The sequence below is a fragment of the Rhinolophus sinicus genome, linkage group LG01 (genome assembly GCF_036562045.2).
Source record: "Rhinolophus sinicus isolate RSC01 linkage group LG01, ASM3656204v1, whole genome shotgun sequence".
In the NCBI taxonomy this organism is placed as follows: Eukaryota; Metazoa; Chordata; class Mammalia; order Chiroptera; family Rhinolophidae; genus Rhinolophus; species Rhinolophus sinicus.
Window position 1 is genome coordinate 53,132,070 of NC_133751.1, and position 26,603 is coordinate 53,158,672.

The window sequence follows — 26,603 nt, forward strand, 5'->3', positions numbered from 1 at the left end:
GGAAGATGTAATACATATTTCATCATTTCTCTTAGATTATTAAGATTATGAAATTGTATGCTTATTTCTACTTATATTCATTAATTTATTTAGAAGATATTTGCTAGTTCTGTGCTCTCTCCATGTGACATTGTAATGGATGCAAAGTGAATTATAAAACAACAAAACACAACTTGTTTGGCCTTCAAGACTTGAAGGTGCTCACAATAAAATAGAAGAGATGAGATGGACAGGAGTCACCAGAATAGAAGGTAGAAGGTGATAAATACTAACAATCCTGTAACAGAATTGTCATCGTTTTTGGTTAGAGAAATCCAGGAGGTATTGGATATGCAGAAATGGCAGGAAGTGTATTAGAGTATTGAGGGACTAGTTTCTATGAATTCTGGTTACTGTTATTCACATTCATATTCTTCTCTCTCTCCCTCTCCCTCTCCCTCTCCCTCCCTCGCACTTGCCCTCTCTCTCTCTCCTTCCCTCTTTCTCCCTTCCTCTCTTACTCCCTTCCTTCCTCCTTCCCAAGGTCTCTTTTTATCTGTCTTCCCTTTTATCCATCTAGTTTTTGTCTTCGATGGACTAATGTTTGTATTATGTTCATTCGGAAGCTGAAAGCCTCAAAAAGCACAAAATTCTCTGTTTGGAAGTAATTTTACAAAGCCTTTGCATGAGCTTGTCTGCAGGGAAATTTCCTGTCTTGGATGCACAATTAACCATTTATTTGTTTTCATAGATACCGATACTCACTATTTTAAAATTTGTTCCTCCTTTTCTTCTAGAAGTTCATTTGCCCCTTTCTTCTGGTTTTCCTGCTAATTTATAATAAAGAGAATTAGTCTTTTCTCTCTTGTGTGTGTCTGTATTTTAGTTTACTGTTCCCTAAAATTTATTATAGTGGAAATTATAGTTGTTACAGGTTTAGGAGGTGTTGGGGAAATATAATTACAAACAAAATCTCTCAACTCAGAGGAATCCTCTCCACAAAGGTAAGAAAGGAAACACTTGTATTACTCAGTGAGTATTAAACTGAATGTGGTGTGCATCACAAGCGGTCCGCTGAGGTTGCAAAAGCAAAGCAAACCCACCCTTTCATACAGCCGTGCAGCCCACTGCATAGGCTTTCAAGACAACAATAGCTTGTCCTCAAGTAAGAGGAATTTGTAGCATTATTTGTCACACAGAGTTCATCCTGACATTGCATGGTAATAAGGATAACTCTCTGTTTTAGTTAATTGGCTTTATCCAAAGGGAAAACATCTCATATCTTTGTTTGTTTTAATTGTATTTTATTGTGGTAAGAATACTTAACATTAAGGTCTTGCGGGGACAGAGTCCCAGAGAGCAGTTTCCAGGCTCTCAGCCTCACGTGAGAAGGTGCTGGCTTGGTTATTAGATGGCCATCACCTGTAATTAGATGGCCATCCACTATGGCTGGGTGGCCATCAGCTGTAACCAGTTAGCTATTAGCCACTAATATAACTTCCATGGCTATGCTAGGGGGTTGGCGGAGAAGTCGATGGCAGATTGCAGATTGTGTGGATCCTACTTCCTGTGTCTCACCTGGCCACCAGCGAGACTGGGGTGCAGGAAGACCCCTCATTGGGGTACTGGCAGATGTTTGTTTTTGTGTCTTGACCAGCCACCAGCGAGACTATAGTGGTATGACTCCCCTATCTATGGGTCCATGGGTGTTCCTTTTTGGCCTCACCATGTCCTGCGTTCTTGTGCGGGGAGCAGGACCAGAGTCCCTGCATGACAGGTCTACACTCAACAGATTTTTAAGTCTATAATACATTACGGTTGACTATAGGTACAATGTTATAGGACAGACCTGTAGAGCTTATTTATCTTTCTTAACTGAAACTTTATGCCCATTGGTTCCTAACTTCACTTCTCGCCCCAGCCCTGGGCAACCACCATTCAACTCTTTGAATCAATGAATTTGACTATTTTATATAACTCATATAAGTGGAAGCATTCAATATTTATCTTGCTGTGACTGGGTTATTCCTCTTAATATAATGTCCTCAAAGTTTGTCCATGTTGTCACATATTGCATTTATTCCTATGGAATTTCCTTTATTTCTATGGCTGTATAATATTACATTGTATGTATATACAACATTTGCTTTATCTATTTACGAGTGGTAGACATTTAGGTTTTCTCTACATCTTGGCTCTTGTGAATAGTGCTTCAATGAATATGGAGTAAAGATATGTCTTCCAGATGCATACCCAGAAGTGTAATTGCAGGATCTGACAGGAAGTAATTTTGCAACTCGGAGGAACGTGCCCCACTGAAGTTGGGCTCTTGCCATCCCACAGAAACTGGGAGATACCATCCCTATCTTGATGTTTACATTTCAGAAAGATGCTCACTAGGTCTTAGAGAAAGACATTCCCAGGTCACAAAGCTGACAAGACCTACCTAGTCTTCAAATGGGTTTATATAAAGAGATAATACCTAACAATTACTATTTTTCTAAAATCAGTAATCAGTGCTCTGACAAAAAGGAGGAGAATGAAATTTCTTCCTTTATTTTCAACAAGAAGTAAGCCTCTTATTTTTAATTTGTATTGATTTATACAGAGGCTAGGACATGTTTTAGTATGTTTAACTAATGCAGGTCAGAATTAAAGTCTTAGTTTTCACTGAGTTGAGATTCAGCTGAGGTTGGCCACGTGTAGCAGATTATATACCTTCATGTTGGAATCTGATTTGAAAATTCATTAAGATTTAAAATATTGTACTAAAATATACATGAAATTTACCATTTTAGTCATTTTTAAGTGTACAGATATGTGGCATTAAGTGCATTCACATTGTTGTTCAATTGTCACTGCCATCCGTCTGCAGAATTTTTTCATATTCCCAGGTTTCTACAGTAATTGTACCCTTTAAACACTATCTCTCTATTCCCTCCAGCCCCTGGCAACTGCCGTCATTAACATCATAACCTACCTATCAAAAACTGCCCGTGAAATTTCAATATCCTACCTATAGCAGTAAGTAGAGTTATGTTTGACTAGGATTTGAAACATAAGGGTGTTTTCTTGGGAAACTGATTGGGAAAAACAACTTCAAAACCTTTGAATGTGGTGCCCCCACTTATTCAAGGAATGGTACCCTAATTACAAATAACCTAAGTTTGTGCAGTTCCCAGACACATCTCATTTGTGCCACCCCATTACTTTCCGAGTAATAAAAACTGCTTTTTGAGTGAAATATATTTTGCTTATAATTCAAAAATGTTACTTGCTTAGGTTGACATTTTCTATGACCTTTGCTCCACTGAATCTTTATCTTTCTTAATTGATCTTTTGGGTTATTTTGTGAAACACAGCAAACTAAGTATTGACCACTCCCTTCATATGTTTTGCATATAGCCTGCTACAGGCACTGGGGAGAATGATGTAAAAGTATGAGGGCCGGTGATCTGCTGCAATCAGAGAACCTTATTTAAAACCAAGCTCTCCTGTTTGATTGCTGTGATAGCTTGAGTAAGATACTTCACCTTTTTTGCACCTAATTTCTTCATCTTGTAAAACAGGAAAATTATATTCCTTTCTGAACAAGTGTTGTGAATATCAAATAAACTAAGACATGCAAAGAAGCACTGTGTATACTGTCAAAGCATGAATTATTTCAGTTGAAGAAGGTACCTGCCCTGTTTCCCTGAAACCCATTAAAGCTGATGGTTCGGCTAGGTCTTATTTTTGGGGAAACACGGTAGCATATAGTAGGGATTTGGGAAATATTCGTTGAATAAGTGAACAGATATTTTTCTGAAACTTACATTTGGGAAGATTCTATCTTCACCACACATACTCCTGGCCTGGTTTATGACCTCTCCACTCTCTACTTTCCTCTAGTTCCTGATCACATCCCTCTCTCCTGACCCAAATCATGCTTTCAGTTTAAAAACTCTATAGAGTTCAGAGTTTGTGGAGGAATAGGAATGGGCCAAAGGAATGTCTGTTACATCCTTTCACTGGCTCTTCCTTTCTAAGTCGAGATGCATCCTCAGAGCTTCTAGAGTTGGCAGTTAGAAATACAGTCATCCACTGGAACATATACATTAGGAAGAAGAGAATTTTTTTTTCCCCAGCAGTAGCACGCACAGAAGATTTCACCCTGACCAAAAAAATAATGAGTTGCAATAATGTTGAATCAGACACTATGAATCCAAATTAAACAATAATCCTGGCTACTCCCAGGCATTTCCTTTGTGGACACTTGGGCAAGAGCTCACTGGGGGTCTTCTTCAGTGTCACCATGCACAGGATAAATGCAAATGTATGGAATATGAGGCGTGATCAAGTCTTACACTGATGAAGCAGATGACAATCTCAGGGTATACTTGTAAATTGTCTGACAGATTTTACTGAGAAAACACCTCCCTGGAGATGATCTGGAATAAGAAATGAGTATTGAGAGAACAGAGGTGTGGAAAACAATTGAAAGAGTGATAGTATTTTTCTAGACTGAGGAACAGCCTGTAGAATCAGGGTAGATGACCGGCTGACTCTTCAGAAGACCATAGTCATTCATTCAGTCCACAGTACTAAGCACGTTCAGTGTGCCAGGCTTCATGCTGGGCCCTGCGAGACAACCATTCATCCAAGGTAGACCCTGTTCTCAAGGGTCTCAAGAAAGAAGACACACACACTTAGTTGTAGTCTAGGGTAAAGAATTACATTACTGAGAACATAGGGCAAGCTGTAGGAAGAAGGGCTACGTTACCTCTGGCCAAGAGAAGCAGGGAAGTTTCATGAAGGAAATGGTTTTGGAAACTGATCTTGAAGGATGGGCAGTGTTTGTACATGTGAAGACGGGCACACAGGGCATTCCGGGCAGAGGGATAATTAAAAGGGAAGGGAGACACGGAAGTGATTTATAGCACCATCTGTATGTGCGCCTGTGGCTGGAGTCCAGGTTATATGAGGAGTGGAGCAGGAAAGGGTTGGATAGAGGAGTTTTGCCGCCAGATCCCGGAGGATCCAGAATGTCATACGAAGGACATCAGGGAAATACAATTATGATGTGCTGCGTGGGAAAATTGATTTGGTCCTTGTCATCAGTCAGCCTTTACAGGTGCCTTATGGCCCCCAAAACATTTCTAAGGCTTTTGCAACCTTTTTGTTTGTGATGTGGTAAACATTTTATTTTATTTTATTTTATTTTTGGCTTTTGAGAACAAGATTTTGGTCTGCTTTTCAAGCATCAATGGATAGAAAGAATATTTACATGGCAAAAAAACAAGTGGTTTTTAGGTCAGCCTTTTCTACATCTTTCTCTTTTTCAGAGAAGGGCATACCAATTAAAAATAATAGCATTTTTATTTTTTTCTAGCATATATGAAGGTCACAGAGGGGAAAGTGTTCTTTGCTGATCTCCTGATCTGTGCTGACTCTTTTTATAATCAGAGAAATAATAGCTCCCCTCTGTTTTCCTACTCTTTCTCTATGGTGTCCAATGTACTGATGTGGCAGCGGTCTTTAAGCATCCAAAACACTAGAAGTGAAATCATAATCAACTCCAATTAGCTATACTGACCAAGCATAGCATTACCATACTTACATCCAGCAGCTTGTCTTATGTCTCATTTTAGCTCGTTATTATGCTATTGTTTCTGCAACAGCTTGCCACAAGCATGGCTTAGTAAATTAGAAAATTGATTTGAATTTCCCACTTTTTCCCCCAATTAAGAATTCATGACCCTTACCTCACCAAGAGTTTTTTTCTAATATTCCCCATGAGAGAATTTACAGGAATTTCTCACAGCTTGGTCTATTGTCGGTACCTTATACAGATGAAACCTTCCCCCCCCACCACCTTATTTTTCTGAAAGAACTTCAGTCAGCATTTCTAAACTCTGCCAAGCATCCTAGTGCTTAGAGGTATTTTAAACAAGAATTCATAAAGTCAATTAAGTTTGACGAGCACTGTAAATGATTCCTAAGTAAGTTAGTCTTGCAGTGTACATAAGCATCCTAAAGACCCTGAGCAATCCTGCAGCAAAAGATAACTTTAACCTAATTTTCACCTAATATTAATAACCTAATGTTTCTCTAAAATGAAGGCACAATAACAAAATATATATGTTTTTTAAAATCATTCTGTAGAAACCCAACCTGGACAATATGGATCACTATGTGGCCTTCAGTGTCTGATTTAATCCAAGAATAAAATTAAAAATATAGGTATATCAGGAGCCTTGCATTTAGTAGGTTGTGTTAGAACTATGTTGTCAATTCATCACCTGTCTACCTACCAAGATTTATGTGAGGATATTTTTGTAACTTGGTGATCCTTTAAGACCCTGTCTATGTCAACAGAGCTGCTATGTCTTCTATTATTTTCCTGAAGCTGAAGAAACACCAAAGGGGACTGAAATAATAAGACATTAATTTCGGCTACAGAATGCCCATCTTGCTGACCCTGCAGGGTTATTGCAGAGTGAGATTAATTATGCAGATGTGCCACCTCAGGCTTTGGAGTTGAAGTGCCCTGTTGTACTTCAGTGCGGGATCATTCGTGTAGCCAGCATATTGATATGATTATTATTCCACTGAGGTTTTAGCCGCCCCTAGACAATTATAGAACCACTTACCAGCATCTCTCATTGACTTCTTATTTAAAATTCCCAGGGCCACGGGAGGCATTCCGGTCCTGTTGTTGGAGACAGTTACAGATCAATGCTTTGAAGCAACATGAGATTTTCTTTAGGACAGAATGGATACTGAAATTGTTTGCTAAGCAAGAGATAGACATTCAGACTCCAGTAGATAGTAGTGTTTCTGTGGCCCCATGTCTCTTAATACAAACCTATAAAGTAAGGACAACAAGAACAGAAAGGGCACTATAGTAGAAATATCATGAGATGTGGTGTCAAGATAATCTGAATTTGAACACTTGTTTCATTATTTATTCTCTGTGCCACTTTGAAGAAATCACTCCTCTTTTCGTAAAATACGATTGATATTAAATACCAAACTCCTGACAGTCTTTATAGGTTTAAATGAATATGTGTGTGAGAAAAAAAAATAACTTTATGAATGGCAAAGTGTTTTAAATATGTATATTTTTTGCTAATGAGAAAACCTTCCATTCTTGAACTAGCAGGGTCAGCATAATCAAACATGCTTTCTGTGGCCGAATTGCTTGGGTAATGTCCTATTGACTCCAGTAATCACTAGTACTGCTACCTAGGGCAGAATGTGGTCACCAGGCATTGATATGATTAACGGTTTCAAGGAGTGGATGCCCTTGAAATGATGTGCAGAATACAATTCCTATCTCTAATTGCTGTGCCTAGTCCATAGTTTTAGGGACTTCATAACGAAGATAATATTCACCTAATTAGTATTTTCCAAGTTTTAGTTCAGTGGTAAAAAGTAAGACTTGTTTTATTTTAATCTTGCCCTAAATGTCTTTTCTCCTTATGCATGGCTGCATTTCATTGTGTTACCTGTCTTCACGAGTCCAGCAGTGATGCCAACCTGCCCCCAAACCCCCCGCCCCCCCTTTAAAATGCAAGTGTTTCATTCCTCAGAGCATGTCGCTTGGACTAATTTATTTACTCAATAGCAGGAACAAGCCCAGCTAAACTGACTTGTACAGTTAGAGAAATAACAATAGCAAATATTCCTTTAGGCATTTTATATATGTTAACTCATAATTCTGTCAACAAACCTATGAAGTAGGTACTGTTAGTCTCCCCATTTTACAGTTGAGGAAACTAAACTGCAGACAGATTATGTGTGCCCAATGTTCCACAAGTACTAAGTGGCAGAGTCAGGGACTGGAACATTGAACTAAAAGAAGGGGCTTTTTTTTTTTTAAGATATAGTTTAGTGGTCACCAGAGGGTAATGGGGGAGGGGAATGGTAGATGAGAGTTAAAGGGATCAAATATATGGTGATAGAAAGAGAACTGACTCTGGGTGGTGAACACATAATGTGATATATAGATGATGTATTACAGAATTGCACACCTGAAACTTGTGTAACTTTACTAACAATTGTCACCCCAATAAAAGAAGAAGCTTTTAACTACAAGGTGGTAATTAGCAACATGCCTGTTGGAGACCCTACTCGGTTGTGGGTTCCTGGTTGGCTGGGGCATGCTGAAATCTGTTTCATCCTTTAGCATTCAGCACAGAGGGTCCAAGTAGTAGGTATTCAGTTGTTATTTATTAGTTCTGTATTAGAAAAACTGCTCTTAAAAATTTTATGATGCAGCCACAAAATATCCGACTTGTAATACACACACACACACACACACACACACACATACGCACACACACAGTGCCAAAAAAAAATGTATACACATTTTTTTTTTTTATTGGGAAAGGGGAACAGGACTTTATTTGGAACAGTGTGTGCTTCCAGGACTTTTTTCCAAGTCAAGTTGTTGTCCTTTCAATCTTAGTTGTGGAGGGTGCCGTTCAGGTTCAAGTTGTTGTCCTTTCAGTCTTAGCTGTGGAGGGCGCAGCTCAGCTCCAGGTCCAGTTGCCGTTGCTAGTTGCAGGGGGCACAGCCCACCATCCCTTGCGGGAGTCGAGGAATCGAACTGGCAACCTTGTGGTTGAGAGCCCATGCCCCAACCAACTGAGCTATCCGGGAGTTCAGTGGCAGCTCAGCTCAAGGTGCCATGTTCAATTTTTAGTTGCAGGGGTCACTGCCCACCATCCCTTGCAGGAGTCGAGGAATCGAACTGGCAACCTGGTGGTTGAAAGTCCGTGCTCCAACGAACTGAGCCAATCGGGAGGCAGCTCAGCTGAAGGTGCTGTGTTCAATCTTAGTTGCAGGGAGCGGAGCCCACCATCCCTTGTGGAACTTGAGGAGTTGAACCGGCAACCTTGTGGTTGAGAGCCCACTGGCCCATGTGGGAATCAAACCGGCAGGCTTTTGGAGTTAGGAGCATGGAGCTCTAACTGCCTGAGCCACCGGGTCAGCCCCTGTATACACATTTTAAGAAAGGAAAAAAAAAACTGTATTAAAGTTGTAATATTCAATATAGACCGATAACAAAAGATGAATACAAGTCATGTGTATACATTTTTTTGGCACCTCCGGTGTATATATAAATATTTAGTATATGTTTTGCCCCACTGCTTAATTTTTCAAAGCATTTTAAAACCTCATTGTTAAGCACAGCTTGAGAACCTCTCTATGAGGGTACTCTTATTATCTAAGTAGCTGTACGGTGAAGCCAAAGCACACTTGCTGAAAGAGGGTCACTTCAGTCTTTAGTTTATGGATCACTAGATAATAGCACTATAGAATTCCAGCCTATTCTCATTCTGATGAAAAGCTGATTGATTGCCTGCTTTTACTTTATTTGCAGTAAAGTCACCAAAAGTCAAATGCATATGTAAAGAACTGTGGCCAGAAACCCCCACCGTCTCCCTCCATCCAGAGTGATCTGGTAGATTGAGGTCACATCCCAGACTATGGGACTGGTGGGTGCACATTGCCATCTGTCAGGATGATCATGGTGTCCAAAAATCAGTGAAAGAAGCCATAGAATTTTCTCAACAGGAACACAGACTCACACAGACCTCCTCAGTGTTAGTTCATAAGGGGATTTTCTTTAACACTTTAGATACAGAGAGATGATATTTCCTTTAAAGCTCTCTAGTTTGGGCTTATGGGGTTCCCAGGAAGACTTAGAAGATTATCTTTGCATTTTGGGGACAAGATTGGGGTCGCAGATGGGGATGAGGAGGAAGCCTCATGGGCCATGTTCTCCAGCAGACAAAATGACTGAAGGTGGAGGCTGTCCTGAAGCCCCTGCGCTTTTTCATGATTGGCACCGTGTCAGTCTGGTACATGGTAAGACTTCTGTGAAAGTTCTACTTTACTTTTGACTTTAACTCTTCTTAATAAAGCTAGTTGTGTAAACAGAGGCACCAAGGCAATAAAGTGCTTGGGCAAAGTCACACAGCCAGTTAAGGCGAGAGTCGGTATAGGACCCGGACTCTTCCCCCTGTTTCTCTGTGTAATTGAGAAAGAGGAACCTCTGGATGCTGCAGGGTCTGAGTAGCTGAAGCTACTGAAGCTTCCGAGTCCCTGAACAGGAGGGCAGGTGAAATCGAGTCTGATAGATGTTCCCTAGCAAGCCAATCATTTTACCTGACAGAAGTCGGGGTGGGGCTGCCATTGGGATGTGATCTTGTGAAAATATAGCTGACTGTGTTGTGAGACCAGGGCTGCCTTAGATCCATTCCAGTCTAATTTCTGAAGACAGGTTCGCTTTTTAGGCATCTTGAGAAGTCACAGAGCTCACCGTGACATCTGTTCAAACCCACCCCTGGAGGCCACTGCATCCTCTGGGTGGACTTTAGCTCTCCTGAAGAATCTAGTGTGCGTGCGAAAACCTGTGTAAAATAAAGTATTGGCATCTTATATTTGCATCACTCTTCACCATTTATGAAGGCTTTTTCATAAATATTATCTAGTTTGATCTTTAAAGCAGTTCATGAAGTTAATATTTGTTATCCTATTTTATTGATGAGGATACCAGGGTCCACAGGGGTTGAGTAAATTATCTAAGGGCACACAGTTAAAGAGTGACCAACAGCAAACTAAACAGAGGTGGACTGTGTCCTCGGGGGATGTTCTTTCTGCCACCCAGCACTTGCCCTATAAGTATTTGTGCTTATTGTATAAACGCACTGGGCTATGTACTGTGGACACAAACTTGGAGTCCTCGTCCAAAAAGTGAGGTGAAAGAGGAAAACCTAAATAAAACAGATCAGGACAGACATTTCTTAGCACTCTAAGGGAGATGAAGATAGCTGCCCAGAGTTTTTAGAAAAGGCGTGTTTTACTTCCAACCAGCAGCAAGATAAGAGAGAACCAGGAAAGGCTGCAGAGGGGTGTTGACACTGCAGCAAAGCCAGGTTAGTCTCAAGTGGAATTGGATGATTTTGAAAAGCATCTATATCTTATGGATTGAGGATTGATCTGGGAATTAGGGTTTGGGTTCCTTCTCCTCTAATTAGAGCTTTCACTATCAATATCAGTATTTTCCAATGAAACCCTAAGAGGTTTAATGCATAAAAAAAGGAGTCCATGGTCAAATAACTATGGTTAATGTGGTGTTAAAACAAATGAACCACAGCATTTACTTGGTAGGTTACCAGAGCTTTTACAATGCTAATGTGTACTGTGAATCTCCAAGAAAGATATGGGACATATTATTTTTCAAAATCAATTTGGCCACTTAGTCCTTTGGCAGAGTGCTTACTATGGGATATGATAGTTGTCATCCTGTACTTTGGCGTGATTGTGTTGTACTTGATCATTTATTTGTTCTCTTCACCACTTTTTTAAAAAATATTTTCTTTTGTGTTTATAAGTCTGATTATGCTCCCAAACTGTGTGATCTATGGTTATAAGAAATGTTGTGTTTATTTCTGTACACTGCAGTTTCTATTAAAGTATATGAAAGAGGGGCTCAATAAATACTTGATTTGAACAAAATTCAATTCTGTAAGATGCAGGAGTGAGAGTGTACCATCCTTACGGAGAAATCTATGAAAACTCGGCCGCAGTTTTGTTGCCTGTGGCCTCTCTAACAGTGTGCTGATGGTGTCTTTCTCTTGGGAGCCTCACAGCCAGGATCGTGATCTTCAGACCATCCCTTTGAATTAGAGAGGTTATTAGTGTCAATGTCATTATATGAAATTTAAGAGGAGAAAACTCGGATGGCTAAGAAGCTTTTCTATGCTGGGGAAAGTAATGAATTTCCTAACCTGGAGGTGACTACATCTTAGTCTACAAGGTGATAGGACTGTTTTCTGTCTTTGCTGGTTATAATACCACCCAATCCCCTACCTGAACCTCGTATGACATCCCATTTCCCCAGTGAGCTACTTCTCCCTCTTCTGTACTCTCACACACCTCTGCGGCAGCACTGCTCTTGCATCTGGACCGCTGGCTCCATGAGGACATGGACACTTCCCTTCCCTCCTTTTCTCTTCGATGTTGTCCAGAGCTTGATACATATGTGTTGTGTGAATGAGAAAAATGTGAAGTATACGAGTATTCATCACAAATATTCTTACCCCTCTCCCCAGCCTTGAAGTTCCCTGACATGACACCTTGTCACATTCTGTGTTGGATTTTAAGCTGCTTTCTTGATTTAAAAGGTTGTACATGTTATCCTGTGCCTTTTTCTAACCCTCTCCTGTTGTTTTAAACTACCCTTTAACTTCAATTAAGCAAAAGTTTTTCCATAATTTTTTTACACAAGCATAACATATTAACAGTAAAGTACATCAATGGTAACTGTACAGATTGATTGATTTTTGTAAATACATCATGATGTAATCATCAACTGACTAAGAAATAGAACTTAGAAGCCTCACTCTTGTGCCTCCCTGTCAGAGCCAGAAAGGTAAGCCAGAAATTAAATTAAGTTATAAATTAAGCACCCCTTCAGATTCTTTCAAATTTAAACAAACAAACAAAAAGTCTAGCTTATTCCATAATAAAACCAATGTGATAACACTTTATTTTAGTATAGCACTTTATAATTACAAAGTTTCCTTCTATGTGTCACATCATTTGATATCCGACAACCACCCGATGGGATAGTTAGGACAGAGGTTTTTACTTCCACTAAAAGCTGAGGTATTTGAGAATTCTGGAAGGGAAACCTTCTGGACCATAATTTTTCCAAGTTCAAGTTTCATTGTCTCAGATGGATACTAGATTTATCAGGGTGAGCACTTCATGAGGTATATAAATGTCTAATCACTACGTTGTACACCTGAAACTGATATAATATTGTATATCAACTGTAATTGAAAAATAAATTTTTAAAAATTTTCACTGTAGAGCACATCATAACAATCTTGTCTTTTTTGTACATTACAGAGGCAAGATGTACAACCGTGACCATCTTCTCTGAAATATTTGGGGAACAGAGCAATAAACTTGGAACTAGTATGTGCAAAGTGTAGGACATGGCAAGTTTTGCCCAATGGTCAGTGGTTAACTTAAACCAAGTAACTTGGGCTCTTCTTTGTAAATAAGTTCATTGTAGCTCACATTTGTCTGCTTCTCCACAGTTTCTCAGGTGATTCACATATATTAGCTCATTTAATAAGAGCTAATGTTAACAAGTATTTATTGAGGGATACTTATGTTCCTGGACAGTAGTGCTAATCAATCTATAGGAATTATCAAGGACACTCCTCCCAAATAACTGATGAAGTGGGTATTGGTTCCTATCACCCCCATGAAAAAACCCTCCCTTGGTATCCCTAAGTACAGAATACTTAATCATCAAATTGTCTACCCACTAAGGAAAGGGTACAGTAAGACACTCTTGTTCTCACTGAGAAGTGTCCATGAATGCCTAGTACGTTAATCTTAAATTAGTCATTAACACATTGACCAGGTTATAACTTGAGCTAACTGGTTGCTGTGAATATTCTTCTCCTCGTCTCTGAGGTTGTCTGAGATCAAGCAGTCAAGCTTAAATCTCCAAGTTCAGTTCTCTTTCACCTTCATCCCACTGAATACCTAGTTCTAGTTCTCTCTTGTGAAAGATGAGGCTTAACGTTATTTCTTCCCTCACCTCACAGAGCATGTTCCTATTCAGGATATTAAGGGATGAAAGGAAATCAATCTGCTCACATCCTATTCCAAGCTTCTAAAGAGGGCAGGTGGTATATTGTGTTATATATGTCTTCTCAGAGTTCCAAACTCTTTGAAGCTATTTAGTAAGAAAGGGGAAGAGGTATCTAAGAGGAGTGTGGTAATGTTTTTTGGTATGAACTTTGACTCTGCCGTTGTATCAAGATTAGCAACACTGGCTTGATAGGCTGAAAGTTGGGGCAGTTCATTGATCTCTCTATGTGCCTGTACCGCTAGACTTTTCTGGAACATTCAGTACTTAACAACAGGGCTATGTTATTTTCAAAGTAAATGTTGAAAATAGAAACCGTATTTTGGTTAAAACAGCTTTCATTTATTTAGACTGTGTAAAAGGGTTCACAAATCATTTGTGGAGCTTTTTAAAAAAGAAAAATTATACCACTTTAAAAATATTTTTAATTAACATGCAATAAAATGGACTTTATTTTTGAAATCCAGCTTTATGAGTAGTAACTCTTATATAGACTCATTTAGTCACTGTCCCAATTAAGATACAGTACTGTCCTGTCCCCCAAATGACTCCCTAGTGTTATACCTTTAGAGTCATACCCTCCTACTATTTATTAGGTTGATGCAGAAGTAAATGTGGTTTTTGGACCGTGAATTTTAAATCATTATAACTAGGCTCAAACACATCTTTATTAATCAAAATAGGAACCATTACAATCAACACATCTTTGCCAATGAGAAATAAGTTTGTTTATTCCTGTACCATAAAAATCTGTGCTTCAGGATTCGATGAACTCTTGGAAAGTACATTCTGCATCCTGCTGGTTGTGGAAGTGTTTTCCCGGCAAAAAGTTGTTGAGATGCTTGAAGAAATGATAGTCAGTTGGAAAGAAATCAGGTGAATATGGTGGATGAAGCAAAACTTTGTAGCACAATTCGTTCAACTTTTGAAGCATTGGTTGTGCGATGTACAGTCAGGCGCTGTCGTGGAGAAGAATTGGGCCCTTTCTGTTGTCCAAAGCTGGCTGTAGGTGTTGCAGTTTTTGGTGCATCTTATCGATTTGCTAAACATACTTCTCAGATGTCATGCTTTTGCCAGGATTCAGAAAGCTGTAGTGGATCAGACTGGCAGCAGACCACCAAACAGTGACCATGACCTTTTTTTTTTTGGTGCAAATTTGGCTTTGAGAAGTGCTTTGGAGCTTCTTCTAGGTCCAACCACTGAGCTGGTCATCGCCGGTTGTCCTATAAAATCCACTTTTTGTTGCACATCACAATCCGATCAAGAAATGGTTCGTTGTTGTTGAGTAGAATAAGAGAAGACGAGACTTCAGAACGATGGTTTTTGTTGTTTTTTTTTCAGTCTTCTCATGAGACACCCATTTATCGAGCTTTTTCACTTTTCCAATTTGCTTCAAATGCCGAACAACCATAGAATGGTCGACATTGAGTTCTTCGGCAGCTCCACCTGTAGTTGTAAGATCAGCTTTGGTAATTGCCCTCAATTGGTCATTGTCAACTTCCGATGGCTGGACACTATGCTTCTCATCTTCAAGACTCTCATCTCCTTTGCAAAACCTTTTGAACCACCACTGCACTGTACGTTCCTTAGCAGTTACTGGGCCAAATGCGTTGTTGATGTTGCCAGTTGTCTCCACTGCTTTGTTACCCATTCTGAGCTCGAATAAGAAAAGAGCTCAAATTTGCTGTTTGTCTAACATCATTTCCATAGTCTAAAATACATATAAAATAAACAGCAAGTAATAAGTCATTAGCAAAAAGACAGAACATGAGAAATGTGCATTAAAATGATGTATAACATAACCACATTTATTTAAGAATGTGTTCCAATGTCAAAGGCAAATTTCAACATTGCAAAACCCGCAATTACATTTGCACCAACCTAATATCTCTAGCCCCTGATTTGTTCTCTGTCACTCTAATTTTGTCTTTTGGGAATGTCATTTAAATGGAACTGGACAGTTCTTAACCTACTGAGATGGGCTTTTTTCACTTAGCATAATGCTTTTGAGATTCATCCAAGTTGTTATCAACAGCTCATTGCTTTGTATTGCTGAAAAGTAGTCTATTTTTTGGATGTCCCAGAGTTTGTTTATCCATTTGCCTGTTGAAGGACATTTGAGTTGTTTCCAGTTTGTGGCAATTAATAACACAGCTGCTGTAAACATTTGTATATAGGTTTTTGTGTGAACATAAGTTTCCGCTTCTTTTGGGTAAATACCTAGGAGTGGGATTGCTAGATCCTAAAACAAGAATATGTTTAACTTGATAAGAAACTGCTAAGTTGTTTTCCAGAGAGGCTGTGTACTATTTTGTAGTCCCAGCAGTTGTTCTGTGTTCTCTTTAGCACATGGTATTGTCAATGTTTCTTACTTTAGTTATCCTGAAAGGTGTGTAGTAGTGTCTAATTTTGTGGTTTTAATCTTCGTTTCCCTATGGTTAATAATGTTGAACATCATTTCATGTGTTAATTTACTTTCTGAATACAGTCAGTGCCCTCTTATCTGCAAGGGGATATGTTCCAAGACCCCCAGAAGATACCCAAAATCATGGATAGTACTGAACCCTGCATATATGTTTTTCCCTATACGTACATACATTTTCATTTAAAAGAAGCACTTTAGGCTTCTGTTTGGCATATCTGAATTGCCAGCATCACTACTCTTGTGGTTTGAGGCCATTAGTGAATAAAACAAGGGTTATCTGAACACAAGCACTGAGATACCATGATAGTCAATCTGATAACCAAGATGGCTGCTCAATGACAGATGGGCAGGTAGCATATACAGTGTGGATACTCTGGACAAAGGGACAATTCACTTCACAGGCCGGATGGAGTGGGACTGTGAGAGATTGCATTATGCTACTCAGAATGGTATACAATTTAAAATTTATGAATTGTTTATTTCTGGAATTTCCCATTTAATATTTTTGAACCACTCTTGACCTCGGGTGACTAAAACCATGGAAGTAAAACCGCAGGTGAGGGGGAACTACTGTATCCTATTTGGTAAAGTATCTCTAAGATTCTTGACATTTTAAAATTGGGTTGTTTGTAGTGTGATTCCTACAAATTCATTGTTCTTTTTCAAAATGGTTTTCAATATTTAAGGCATTTTCTTTCCCTATAAATTTTATGATCAGCTTGTCTAAATTTATAAACAAATCTTAGTAGGATTTTCGATTGGAATTTCATTAAATCTGTCAGTTAATTTGGAGGAGAATTGACATCTTTTCTACATGGAGTCTTTCAGTCCATGAATATGGTATGTCTTTTGTATTATTTTTTATTATTACTGTAATAAATTATCAGACACTTAGTAGCTTAAAACAATATTTATTATATCACAGTTTCTGTGAGTCAGAAGACCAGATACAATGTGGCATATCTGGTTCTCTGCTTTGGGTCTTACAGGCTACAATTAAAGTGTCAGCTAGGCTGTGTTCTTTTTTGGGAGCGCTGGAGAAGAATACACCTCGAAGTCATTGGCAGAATTTCATTTCCTTTGGCTAGGCCTGAGGTTCCCATTTCCTCACTGGCTGTCAGACGGAAGTCTCTCTCAGCTCTCCACAGCCACCTGCATTCATTGACATATTGCTGCATTTGTCTTTAAATATCAAAGGCCTGTTGAGTTCTTGCCCTGCATTTCTGATTTATTCTTCTGCTGCATCTCTCTGACTTTAACCAGAGAAAGTTATCTGCTTTTAAGGGCTCATGTGACAGATTGGGCTCACCTGAGTAATCTAGTATAATCTCCCTTTTTTAAGGTTCATAACTTTAATTATATTTGTCAAGTTCCTTTTGCTAAGTAAGGTAACATAACAGGTTCCAGGGATTTAGGGCATAGGGCCACTCAGCCAACCACATACTTCCATTTATTTAGGTCTTCTTTGATTTCTTTCATTAACATTTTATAAATTTCAGCACACAGATCTTATACAAGTTTGGTTAGACTTTTAGCTAAACGCATTTCATTTTTTCTTTTAGTTATTGTAACCAATCTTAAAAAAAAAATTTCCCATTTTTCATTACTAGTGTACAGCAATATGTTTAATTTTTGTGTGTGTTGACTACATGTTTGATGACCTTACTTATTTAGTCCTATTTTTAATAGCTTCCTTAGAATTTTTTATGTTCAAAATTATGTGATCTATGAATAGCTTTATTGCCCTGATTAAGGCTTCCAGTATGCTGTTGAATAGTGCTAAGAATGAATACCCTCGCCTTGCTACTGACCTTAGTGGAAAAGCATTCAGCCTTTCATCGTATGATACGATGTTAGCTGTTAGGTTTTTTTGTAGATGCTCTTTATTGCTTTGAGGAAGTTCCCTTCTATTTTTAGTTTGCTGAGAGTTTTTATTATGAATGGATGTTGAATTTTGTCAAATGCTCTTCCTGGGTCAATTGATATGATCATATGGTTTCTCTTCCTTAGAGTTTTCAAATACTGAAATCATCCTTGCTTTCTGGGATAAATTCTGCTTGGGATGTCTCTAGCTTGTGTGTGTGTGTGTGTGTGTGTGTGTGTGTGTGTGTGTGTGTTTGTGCTGTCTATGGCAGTTTTTAGAATCAGAGTAATGTTGTCTCATAAAATGAATTGGTAACTGTTTTGTCCTCTTCTATTTTCTGGAAGAGAGTATGTAGAATTGATGTTTCTATTTTTAAAATGTTTGATAGAATTCACCAGTGAAACTATCTGGAGCTTGGGAATTTCTTTTTTGGGAAGTTTCTAACTGCAAATTTAATTTTTTTTGAGAATAATAAGACCGATCAAATTGTCCATCTTATTTTGGGTGAGCTTTGGTGGCTTCTAGTTTTTAAAATGTTTGTTCATTTCACCTAAATTGTGGAATTTATGTGCCTAAAATTTTTAGTATTGCCTTATTACCTGTGTGATCAGTAGTGATATACCCTCTTTCATTCATGATATTATTGATATGTGCATTTTTTTTTTTCCTTCTTCGTTCACCTGGCTAGAGGTTTAGCAATTTTATTGTTCCTTTCCAAAGTACCAACTTTTCATTTTATTTTTTTCTTTAGATTTTTTCTGTTTTAAATTTTTTTATTTCTACTCTTCATTATTTTCTTCATTTTGCTTGGTTTGCTTTTTTTTTTTTTCACTTTTTCTAAATTCTTAAGAATGAAGATTAGATTATAGACTTAAGGTCTTCTTTTCTAGCACAAGTCTTCAATGCTACAAAGTATCCTGTATATCCCAAATATTTTAGTATGGTGTATTTTCATTATTATTTAGTTCAAAATATTTTCTAATTTCCCTTGACACTTTCTTTTTGACCCATGGATTATTTAGTAGTATATTGCTTAATTTCTAAATGTTTGGAGATGTTCCTGTTATTTTTCCTTTGTTGATTTCTAGTTTAATTCTATAGTTAGAGAATACACTTTTAATTCTTTTAAATGTGTTGAGGTGTAATGTATGGTGCATGATATTGCTTATCTTGGTGAATGTTCTATGTTTACTTGAAAATAATGTGCAATTATATACTTTTTAGAATCCTCAAATAGTTGTTCCATACATTCTGCCCAGGTTTATAGCTGCATTTTTTGAGAAAGACAAGATGTTTACTTCATTTTACCCAGAATCAGATCCTGTCATGTCACTTTGCCAAAATTTTGTCTACTGATAAATATTGGATTTTGAAATATTCTGCACAAGGATGCTATTTTTGGTTCAAAAAACTAGATAAGGATTGGTGATGAAATTAATATCTTAGTAAATGCTATTTCCTTTTCTAGTGGGATAATTAGTAATTGGTCATATGTCATTCAAAGGCTTGTTTGTCGTAGGTGTACAAGACCTGCTCAAACTTCATCAGTAAGTTAGAGAAGGGAAAAAGAAGGCTCTGGATGGGATCAGTACTCAAGGATGTGATGTGGCTGCAGGGCTGACCTCACCTGGAGATGACCATGTGGTGTCTTGGTGTTAATGACCGAGTTTTCAGTGGGCAGGTCACAGCAAAGGACATCTGTTGACCAAGAATGAAGCAGGTGATAGCAGCTGCTTGGTTACAGGAGGCTTATCCAGCCCGGAGCAAGACTTTACAGAGTACAAGATGCAGGCTCATGGGAAAGAGGGCTGACAAACACCAGGTTGAAAGCCCAAGACCCAACCAGGCTGATGGGCTTCAAAGAGTAGCTGTGATCTGAGTATGGAGCTATATGTGAAATCAGGAAACTGAGGAAGAAATCTAGTCCTGTGGCCTGGTGAAATGCTGCTGGGTGGAAGGAAGGCTAAACAAATGGTAAATCAGAAAAATGACAGTATGTAGGGCCACAAATGTAGTTCTACCCTATTACCCGCTAGCCCAGTGAGAGATGCCATGGTCAGGGCTAACTCAGGCATAAGGAGATCCTGACACTTATTAAGCCTAGAGAATGCAGACAAAAGAAAGATTCATATGCAGGGTTCAATATTAAAGTGCTGAGCACGTGTTAACAATTATCATTAACATTGTTGTCGATTACATAGAACTAAGTACATATTTGAAACTTCTCGCCAGGTGATATAAGCATCCAAGTTGATATACCAGGAAACAATGGTATGAAATATGGGAGAAGTATCAATACCTCAGAGGAAAAGTACGAAAATGATCGTATAGTAAATAAAATGGATAATGCAGGAAAGGCTGACTGGAAATTTATTATATGTAGGTTCCAATCCTCTGAAGCAAGGGCGGAGTCTGTTAAACCCCATCACAGTAATCTAAAGCTAGGTTGTAATTCGGACTATGAGAAGCCATGCGTTATTAAGCAGGTAGGTTTCTTTGCTTTCTGACAGTTTCTCCGTCTCTGAAAGTACTCAATGCTCCCTCCCCTCAAGAAACAAGAACGAAAGTGTATTACTAGTTCCAAGAATAAAATTCCGAAGCAGAATACAAGTCGATGTTAAATGAACCTGCCTTCTTGGAGATGTCTCAGGCTAGCCAGCCGCCTCCCACAAACCTTGGTTAGTCTGTGTAAACCAGTCTACACATACAAAATTTTTTTCATGCTTATTTCTAATTCATCACAGGGCAGGATTTGTGTTTGCACACAGGTTATCTTTAGATTAGCTTTACCTTGGTGACCTGACTCCTTGCTGCCTCTGGCATAATCCGGTTACTCATGAGAATATCAATTATGGTCCTCAATCACACTAATTAGAATGTCTTCTAAGTGTTGCTTTAGGAATAGTATTGGGGCTAAAAGTACTGTGCCCTGAATTTGCAATGAAATATCTAATTGTTCTCTACCGACAAGGTTTAATGCAGAATTATTAATTACTTTTATTAATGATGTGGATGAGGACATAAGTGGCATACTGAGCAAGTTTATGGATGACACAAAGCTAGGAGGATAACAATTATTGTGTTGATAGACTCAGGAGCAAAAAATGATTTCAAGACCGAATTTACTGACAATCCACCCAATTTGTGCCTGGAAGAATGATCTCCATCAGGCAGAAGTTGATGACCATATCACTCCTCTAATCAGAACCTTAGTGATTCCCTATTTGCTGTTTAAATTAAATCCCAAGTTCTTCTTAGCCTGCTATTCACGGCCTTGTTATATGGTGATCCTAACACTCTCTGCTTTCCCACAAAGTCTTCTATAGTTCTTTTCCTAATACCCTGTACTTGAGCCAAACTGAATTATTTATAGACTATTTCCTACTTACGGTCCATGTTTTCCCTATCTTGGCGCATCATTCTCCACTGAGCTTCCTTCCCCACACAATTTCCTTCCACTTCACTTCTAAATTGCCAAACCAGTTCTTGCTCAGTTCAAAAGCTACGGCTTCTGATTAGTCATCGTTTTAGCTGGAGTCATCTCTTTCTTTTGCTAATCTTCAGCAACATGTATCTGTTTCTCTCTGACTATTGTTATCACTGTTACTTTGTATTGCAGTTATTTTTTTGTACACATGTTAAATTTCTGCTAGACTCTGCCTAGTGCTAGAACTTCTGTCTGATAAATCTTTGCATATCCGATAGTGTCTCTGCGTGCTTATTGTTCATTGTTGATGATGCTGAAGTGATTTGCATGTGGTTTAACTCCTCTATGGGGGAGAAGTACCTTCAGAGGAGGCCCTATACTTAACTTACCAGAGGCCCCTGCAATTATATCATAGTGACTAATAAATAGAAATTGTTCAGTACATGTTTTACTGAATACATGAATGACTGATAGGGAGAAGAGTTCCCCAAGGTAATGGTGTAAGAATTGGAAGGAAATGGTGGTGATAAGAAAGAGACCTTTAACCTCTGAGATAAATCAGTTGTTTAAGGTAGAATAAATTCACCTGTGATTTGTGTAATCAACTTCTTTTAGGACAGTAGTGCTAAAGAAGGAAGAACAATATGAACCAGAGATTTTTGATGATGTGTAGTCAAGAGAGGTAACAGGTGTTGGAAACTTACTTGCATTGTTCTTTAAAGTGACCACACCCTCTGGTTTGTTTGGATAGGCCCAGGTTATACCTTTTGTTTCAGTGTGACACTCTTAAAAGTGCCCCATGTTAAATGCTGTTATAGAGTCACCCTATTTAAGAAATAGCTCTTTGACCATTTTCGACTGGTAGGCCCCTCTCGTTGTGAAATTCGTGGCACACACTAATGTTTAGGATAATAGATGTGTAGTTAGGCATATGTGGGTATAAATTCCATCTCTGTTGTTTACTAGAAATATGGTCTGGACAAGTTTCCAAGACCTCTGTAAGCATCTTTATAGATGGCTTTTGTGTTTAAAACAGGAAGCAGAGATCTTGAGTATAGAATTTCTCAATAATGTCCAGGTTTCAGTGTTTATAACCCTAGAGAGGTTTTATCAGGGGCCAGATATGTCTAGAGTAGCAGGGAAAGAAATATTTCACAGAGTTGTTAAATCGCCAGGCCTTCTGCATTAAAGATCACACAACCAAATGTAAGGACATGGTTCTTTCTCATGGGCTGTTTCAGCTGGTTATCAGCAGAAAGGCCAAAGATCACAGAAATTGGATTCCAGCCTCATCATTTGTCTTTTCCAGTGAGAAGAGGAGAGTGGGCACAGCAGGGCGTGACGTTTATATATTTCCCTTTACTATAGATTCAGAATGTGATAGACTGCCGACCACATTTGAATTCAGGATTTCTACACTTTCTGTTCATCATGAAGTAGGAAAAGTGCCTGGATTATAAAATATTTTCAATTGGGAATAAACCAATGGAATGTGAAGAGCGTTAAGAAGATTGAATTTAACTGCCAGAAATGTGACTGTTATGAAAAAAATCTGGAGAGTATTTTTTAAGTAGGAAGTTATAGTCCAGTGATTAAGGAACAGTTCTAGAACCAGACTGCTGGAGTTTGATCATTACTCTACCACTTTCTATCCAAAGGATCTTGGTTGTGTTATTTAAACTTGTCTCAATGTCCTTATCTGTACATAGATGTATATATGTATGTGTGTGTATATATATATATACATATATATATATGTATATATATATATATATATATACACACATATATACACACACACCCATATGTATTTTTAAATTTTGTATATATATATATATATATATATATATATATATATATATATATATGTATATATTTAACAAAAAGCCTACCTTATTGGTTGGTTCTGATAGTTAAATTTGTTAACATTGTAAATTTCTTAGAAAAGTTCCTAGTCAGTAGTCAGCATGCATATGCACTAAATATTATTTAAGCACTTGAAAGTAATAAGTACTCTCCCTTACCTTTGTTTTTAGGTTGACAAGATGGGACTTCTATGGTGTATAATGAGTCTCTACTTCTATGGGATCCTACAAAGTGATGCCTCAGGTAAGTGAATGGCTTTTGACAATCTATTGAAATACAAATCATGCATTAGGGTAATGTCTCAAGTTGTTTTCTGAAAATGAGCTAAGAGAACATAATGTTTATTTCCATTGTCTTCTGTGGTAGCACAGAATCATTGATTTGACAGAATCATAGAATTCTGATGATGGCAAGAACCACTGACATCTCTAGTCTTCATGGGACACAGTGCACTTAGGGCAGTGTTCTGGTGTATAATTAAATATAGGAATTTTCCATCACCTTCACAGCCAAGCCAACTAGACTACTGCTTCTTTTCCTTACCTCAGGTCCTATGGGAAAAGAAAAAGATAGTGATGGTAACACAACTCTGTTTTCTAAACTTGAGCCAGTGGTGGAGAGGCCTTGGTGATTTGAGACCTTATAAAAACAAACAAATGTTGGGTTTCTGTCACACTGCATATGTAGGAAAGGAAAGACCTGCCATTAAATTTGTTCTTTCTTTGGGGGTTGCTTCATAAGGGGAGCCAGCCAAAGCCTTTATGGAATTTAAATAGCCAAACTTAATCATCGTGGACCTGGATTATATGAAATCACAGTTACAAGGAACTTAAAATTCCATCTATTCAGGTCTCCTCTCATCTCCAGAATTACTGTTCAGAACTATTTTATAGTACCTCTAACTAGTAATTATCTAACTGCAGCCCATTATGTCTTTGGACTGATCAAATTCTTTGAAAGATTTTAGTACATATAATTGAAATTTGGCATTTTGTCATTTCCCTACATTTCTTTGATTCAATTGCTTGATTTAAATAGAAAATACGTAATCCATTGGTTTTCTAATTTTAATACAAGGAACCTAGGTATTCTAATTTTAAAAAGCTTTCCATGTATAATTCCCCTGAAGACCATGGGCTATACTTTGATTATCATTATTTTATCTCTTCTTCTATTTGAGAAGCCTTCAGAAATGTTAAAACAGTGATTGTATCACCATGACCACGTTCTCTAATATATGCCTTCATCTGTTCGTCACATGGCATGGATTTGTGTCATCCTGATTATCTTTTCTGGGTGGGTTTGCTTTAGTTTTGCTATGTCACTTAAGGCACTTTATTGGAAACCAAACATAGTACTAAAGGCGGGGTCTAACTAGGACAGAGTGGAGCTCAAAGCTGAGAGAAGTAGAGGTAACTTCCAATCTTGTTGGCCCCTGGGGTCTTCACAGAGGAAAACATATATTATAACCAAGGCTGATATTCAGCTGGGATGCAGTAGTCTATAGCTCTACTGCCTGTTTAGACAATCATCTGGCCTCCTCCACTGAGTGTCCCATTTGACTGGTCAGTGCCATGATGTCCTGGTTTTTAAATATGCTGAATATAACCCCTGATTATAGTTTGTTCTTATTTAATTATATGCCTGAATGTTATCTGCTTAGAGAGGCCTTCCTTAACCACCTTAACTAAAATAGCTCTGCCAATCAGTGTTTATCCCTCTATCCTGCTTTAGTTTTCTTCATAACACTTATAATTTCTTTTTTAACACTTATTATTTCTTGATATTAACTATTTATGTTCTCTCCTCTTTGTTTCCCCTTCCCCCTGTTTCTTCTTTTTCCTCCTCTTTTTCCTTCCCCCAACCCTCTGACTTCCTCTTCTCTCCTTTCCTTCCTTCCTTCTCCTTCTCCTTATATTCTTTCTCCTCTGTCTCTATCTATCTATCTATCTATCTATCTATCTATCTATCTATCTACCACCTATCTATGGCTACACAATATTTATGTATAGATATTGATATCTAGACAGATATAGATAATATAGATATATAGATATGGATATGGATATAGATATAGAGATATAGATATAGATGATATAGCTATATCTCACCATTCACATCCATTTTGGCCAAATTGGCCAATTTTATAATGGAACTTGTTTGGATTTATAGCAGTAATTTGTCAGTGTAGTTTTATGTGCTGCCTCATCCTGGAAAAGGGAGAAGTGATCGTATTACTCTTTGAAGGAACAGTGAAGTCTTAGAAGTTAGTGGGTGCTGGTACCTCCCCAGAAGTCCCAGCAGTGTTGCTTATCTTAATGACCTTTACTGTAATCCATCCAAGGAGCCCCCCCCCCCCCCCCCGCCCATTCCAAATTCTGTTGGAAAGTGATCTTTCTACCCGGAAACTGTGAGTCATAATTCTGCTGGGGAAGCTGACTTCATGAATAAGATAAGTTCTCATACCAGCCCCATTGAGTCACCATGGGAGCAGGAAACATGCTGTAATCCCCCCAGCCCATCTGGCACATATTCATTTGCTTCCTTATGAAAAGGTGTATTGTGTCTGTGTCAGTGATGTACTTCCTAGTTGGAGGGAGAGGAACAAAAAAGGAAGTGTTCCTAACAAAAATAAAAGGGACTACTGGCTCTGGGCTACTAGGAAAAAAGGGATCATTGCTCGTGCTAGGGGATCAACCAGCCTCTCATGGATCAATGTATTGCCTCTGACAGTGATGTTGATGCCAGCGGATTCTTGGTCTTTCATGAAGCTCTTCCTGGGCTTCAGGTACCCATCTTAATGGAATCACAAGATTAATGTGAAGAATAAAGGAGAAATAGCCTGAAAACCCTAGAGCACTGTAAATGTACATGATAATAGTAAGAGTTTCCTCTTGTTCTGGGCCCTTGGGTGTGGCACTTCCTCTTCAGGGAAGCCCCAAATTTAAGAAAGGAACCATAACAACGTAAGAACTTTAGTTCCATGCAGTGTGTTTCCAGTGCAGTGAATTGGACGTCAAACCACGCAATTCTGACTTCCGAATATAGCCTTTCTGGTAGCAGTACTATGATTTCCTTATTTGCTCGGGAACAGGGGAGCATCATTTTCATCTCAGGTGGTGATAAAAGCAAATAATTAAAAGCAAGCATTTACTTTCTTTTAAGGAACTAAAGCTTGCATAATTATAATAGTGATAATATAATTATAATGTGGTAGTTACAGTGGTAATAATAAAGCTCCCTTTGCTAAGAAAACACTTTGCATTTTATGCATTCTATGTCATTTGACTCTCACATCCAGACCCTGGAGTAGTCAGGCTATCATAACCCCCCTTTTTGAATAAGACAAAAAAAAAAAAAAAAAAAAAAAAAGGAT

At 38.3% G+C, this 26,603-nt stretch overlaps 1 protein-coding gene across 16 annotated transcripts in view; it reads left to right on the plus strand.

Annotated features, from left to right (window-relative positions):
• Positions 1-26,603, plus strand: part of IL1RAP (interleukin 1 receptor accessory protein) — a 127,761-nt gene that overhangs the window by 26,878 nt on the left and 74,280 nt on the right. For 10 of the 16 annotated variants that reach the window (XM_074329428.1, XM_074329425.1, XM_074329433.1 and 7 more), the window contains exons 2-3: positions 12,889-12,997; positions 23,398-23,470. In XM_074329428.1, the coding sequence (XP_074185529.1) occupies positions 12,995-12,997; positions 23,398-23,470 (76 nt within the window). In that variant the 5' untranslated portion in view covers positions 12,889-12,994. The other 6 variants (XM_019743144.2, XM_074329498.1, XM_019743146.2 and 3 more) reach the window with 4 other exon arrangements.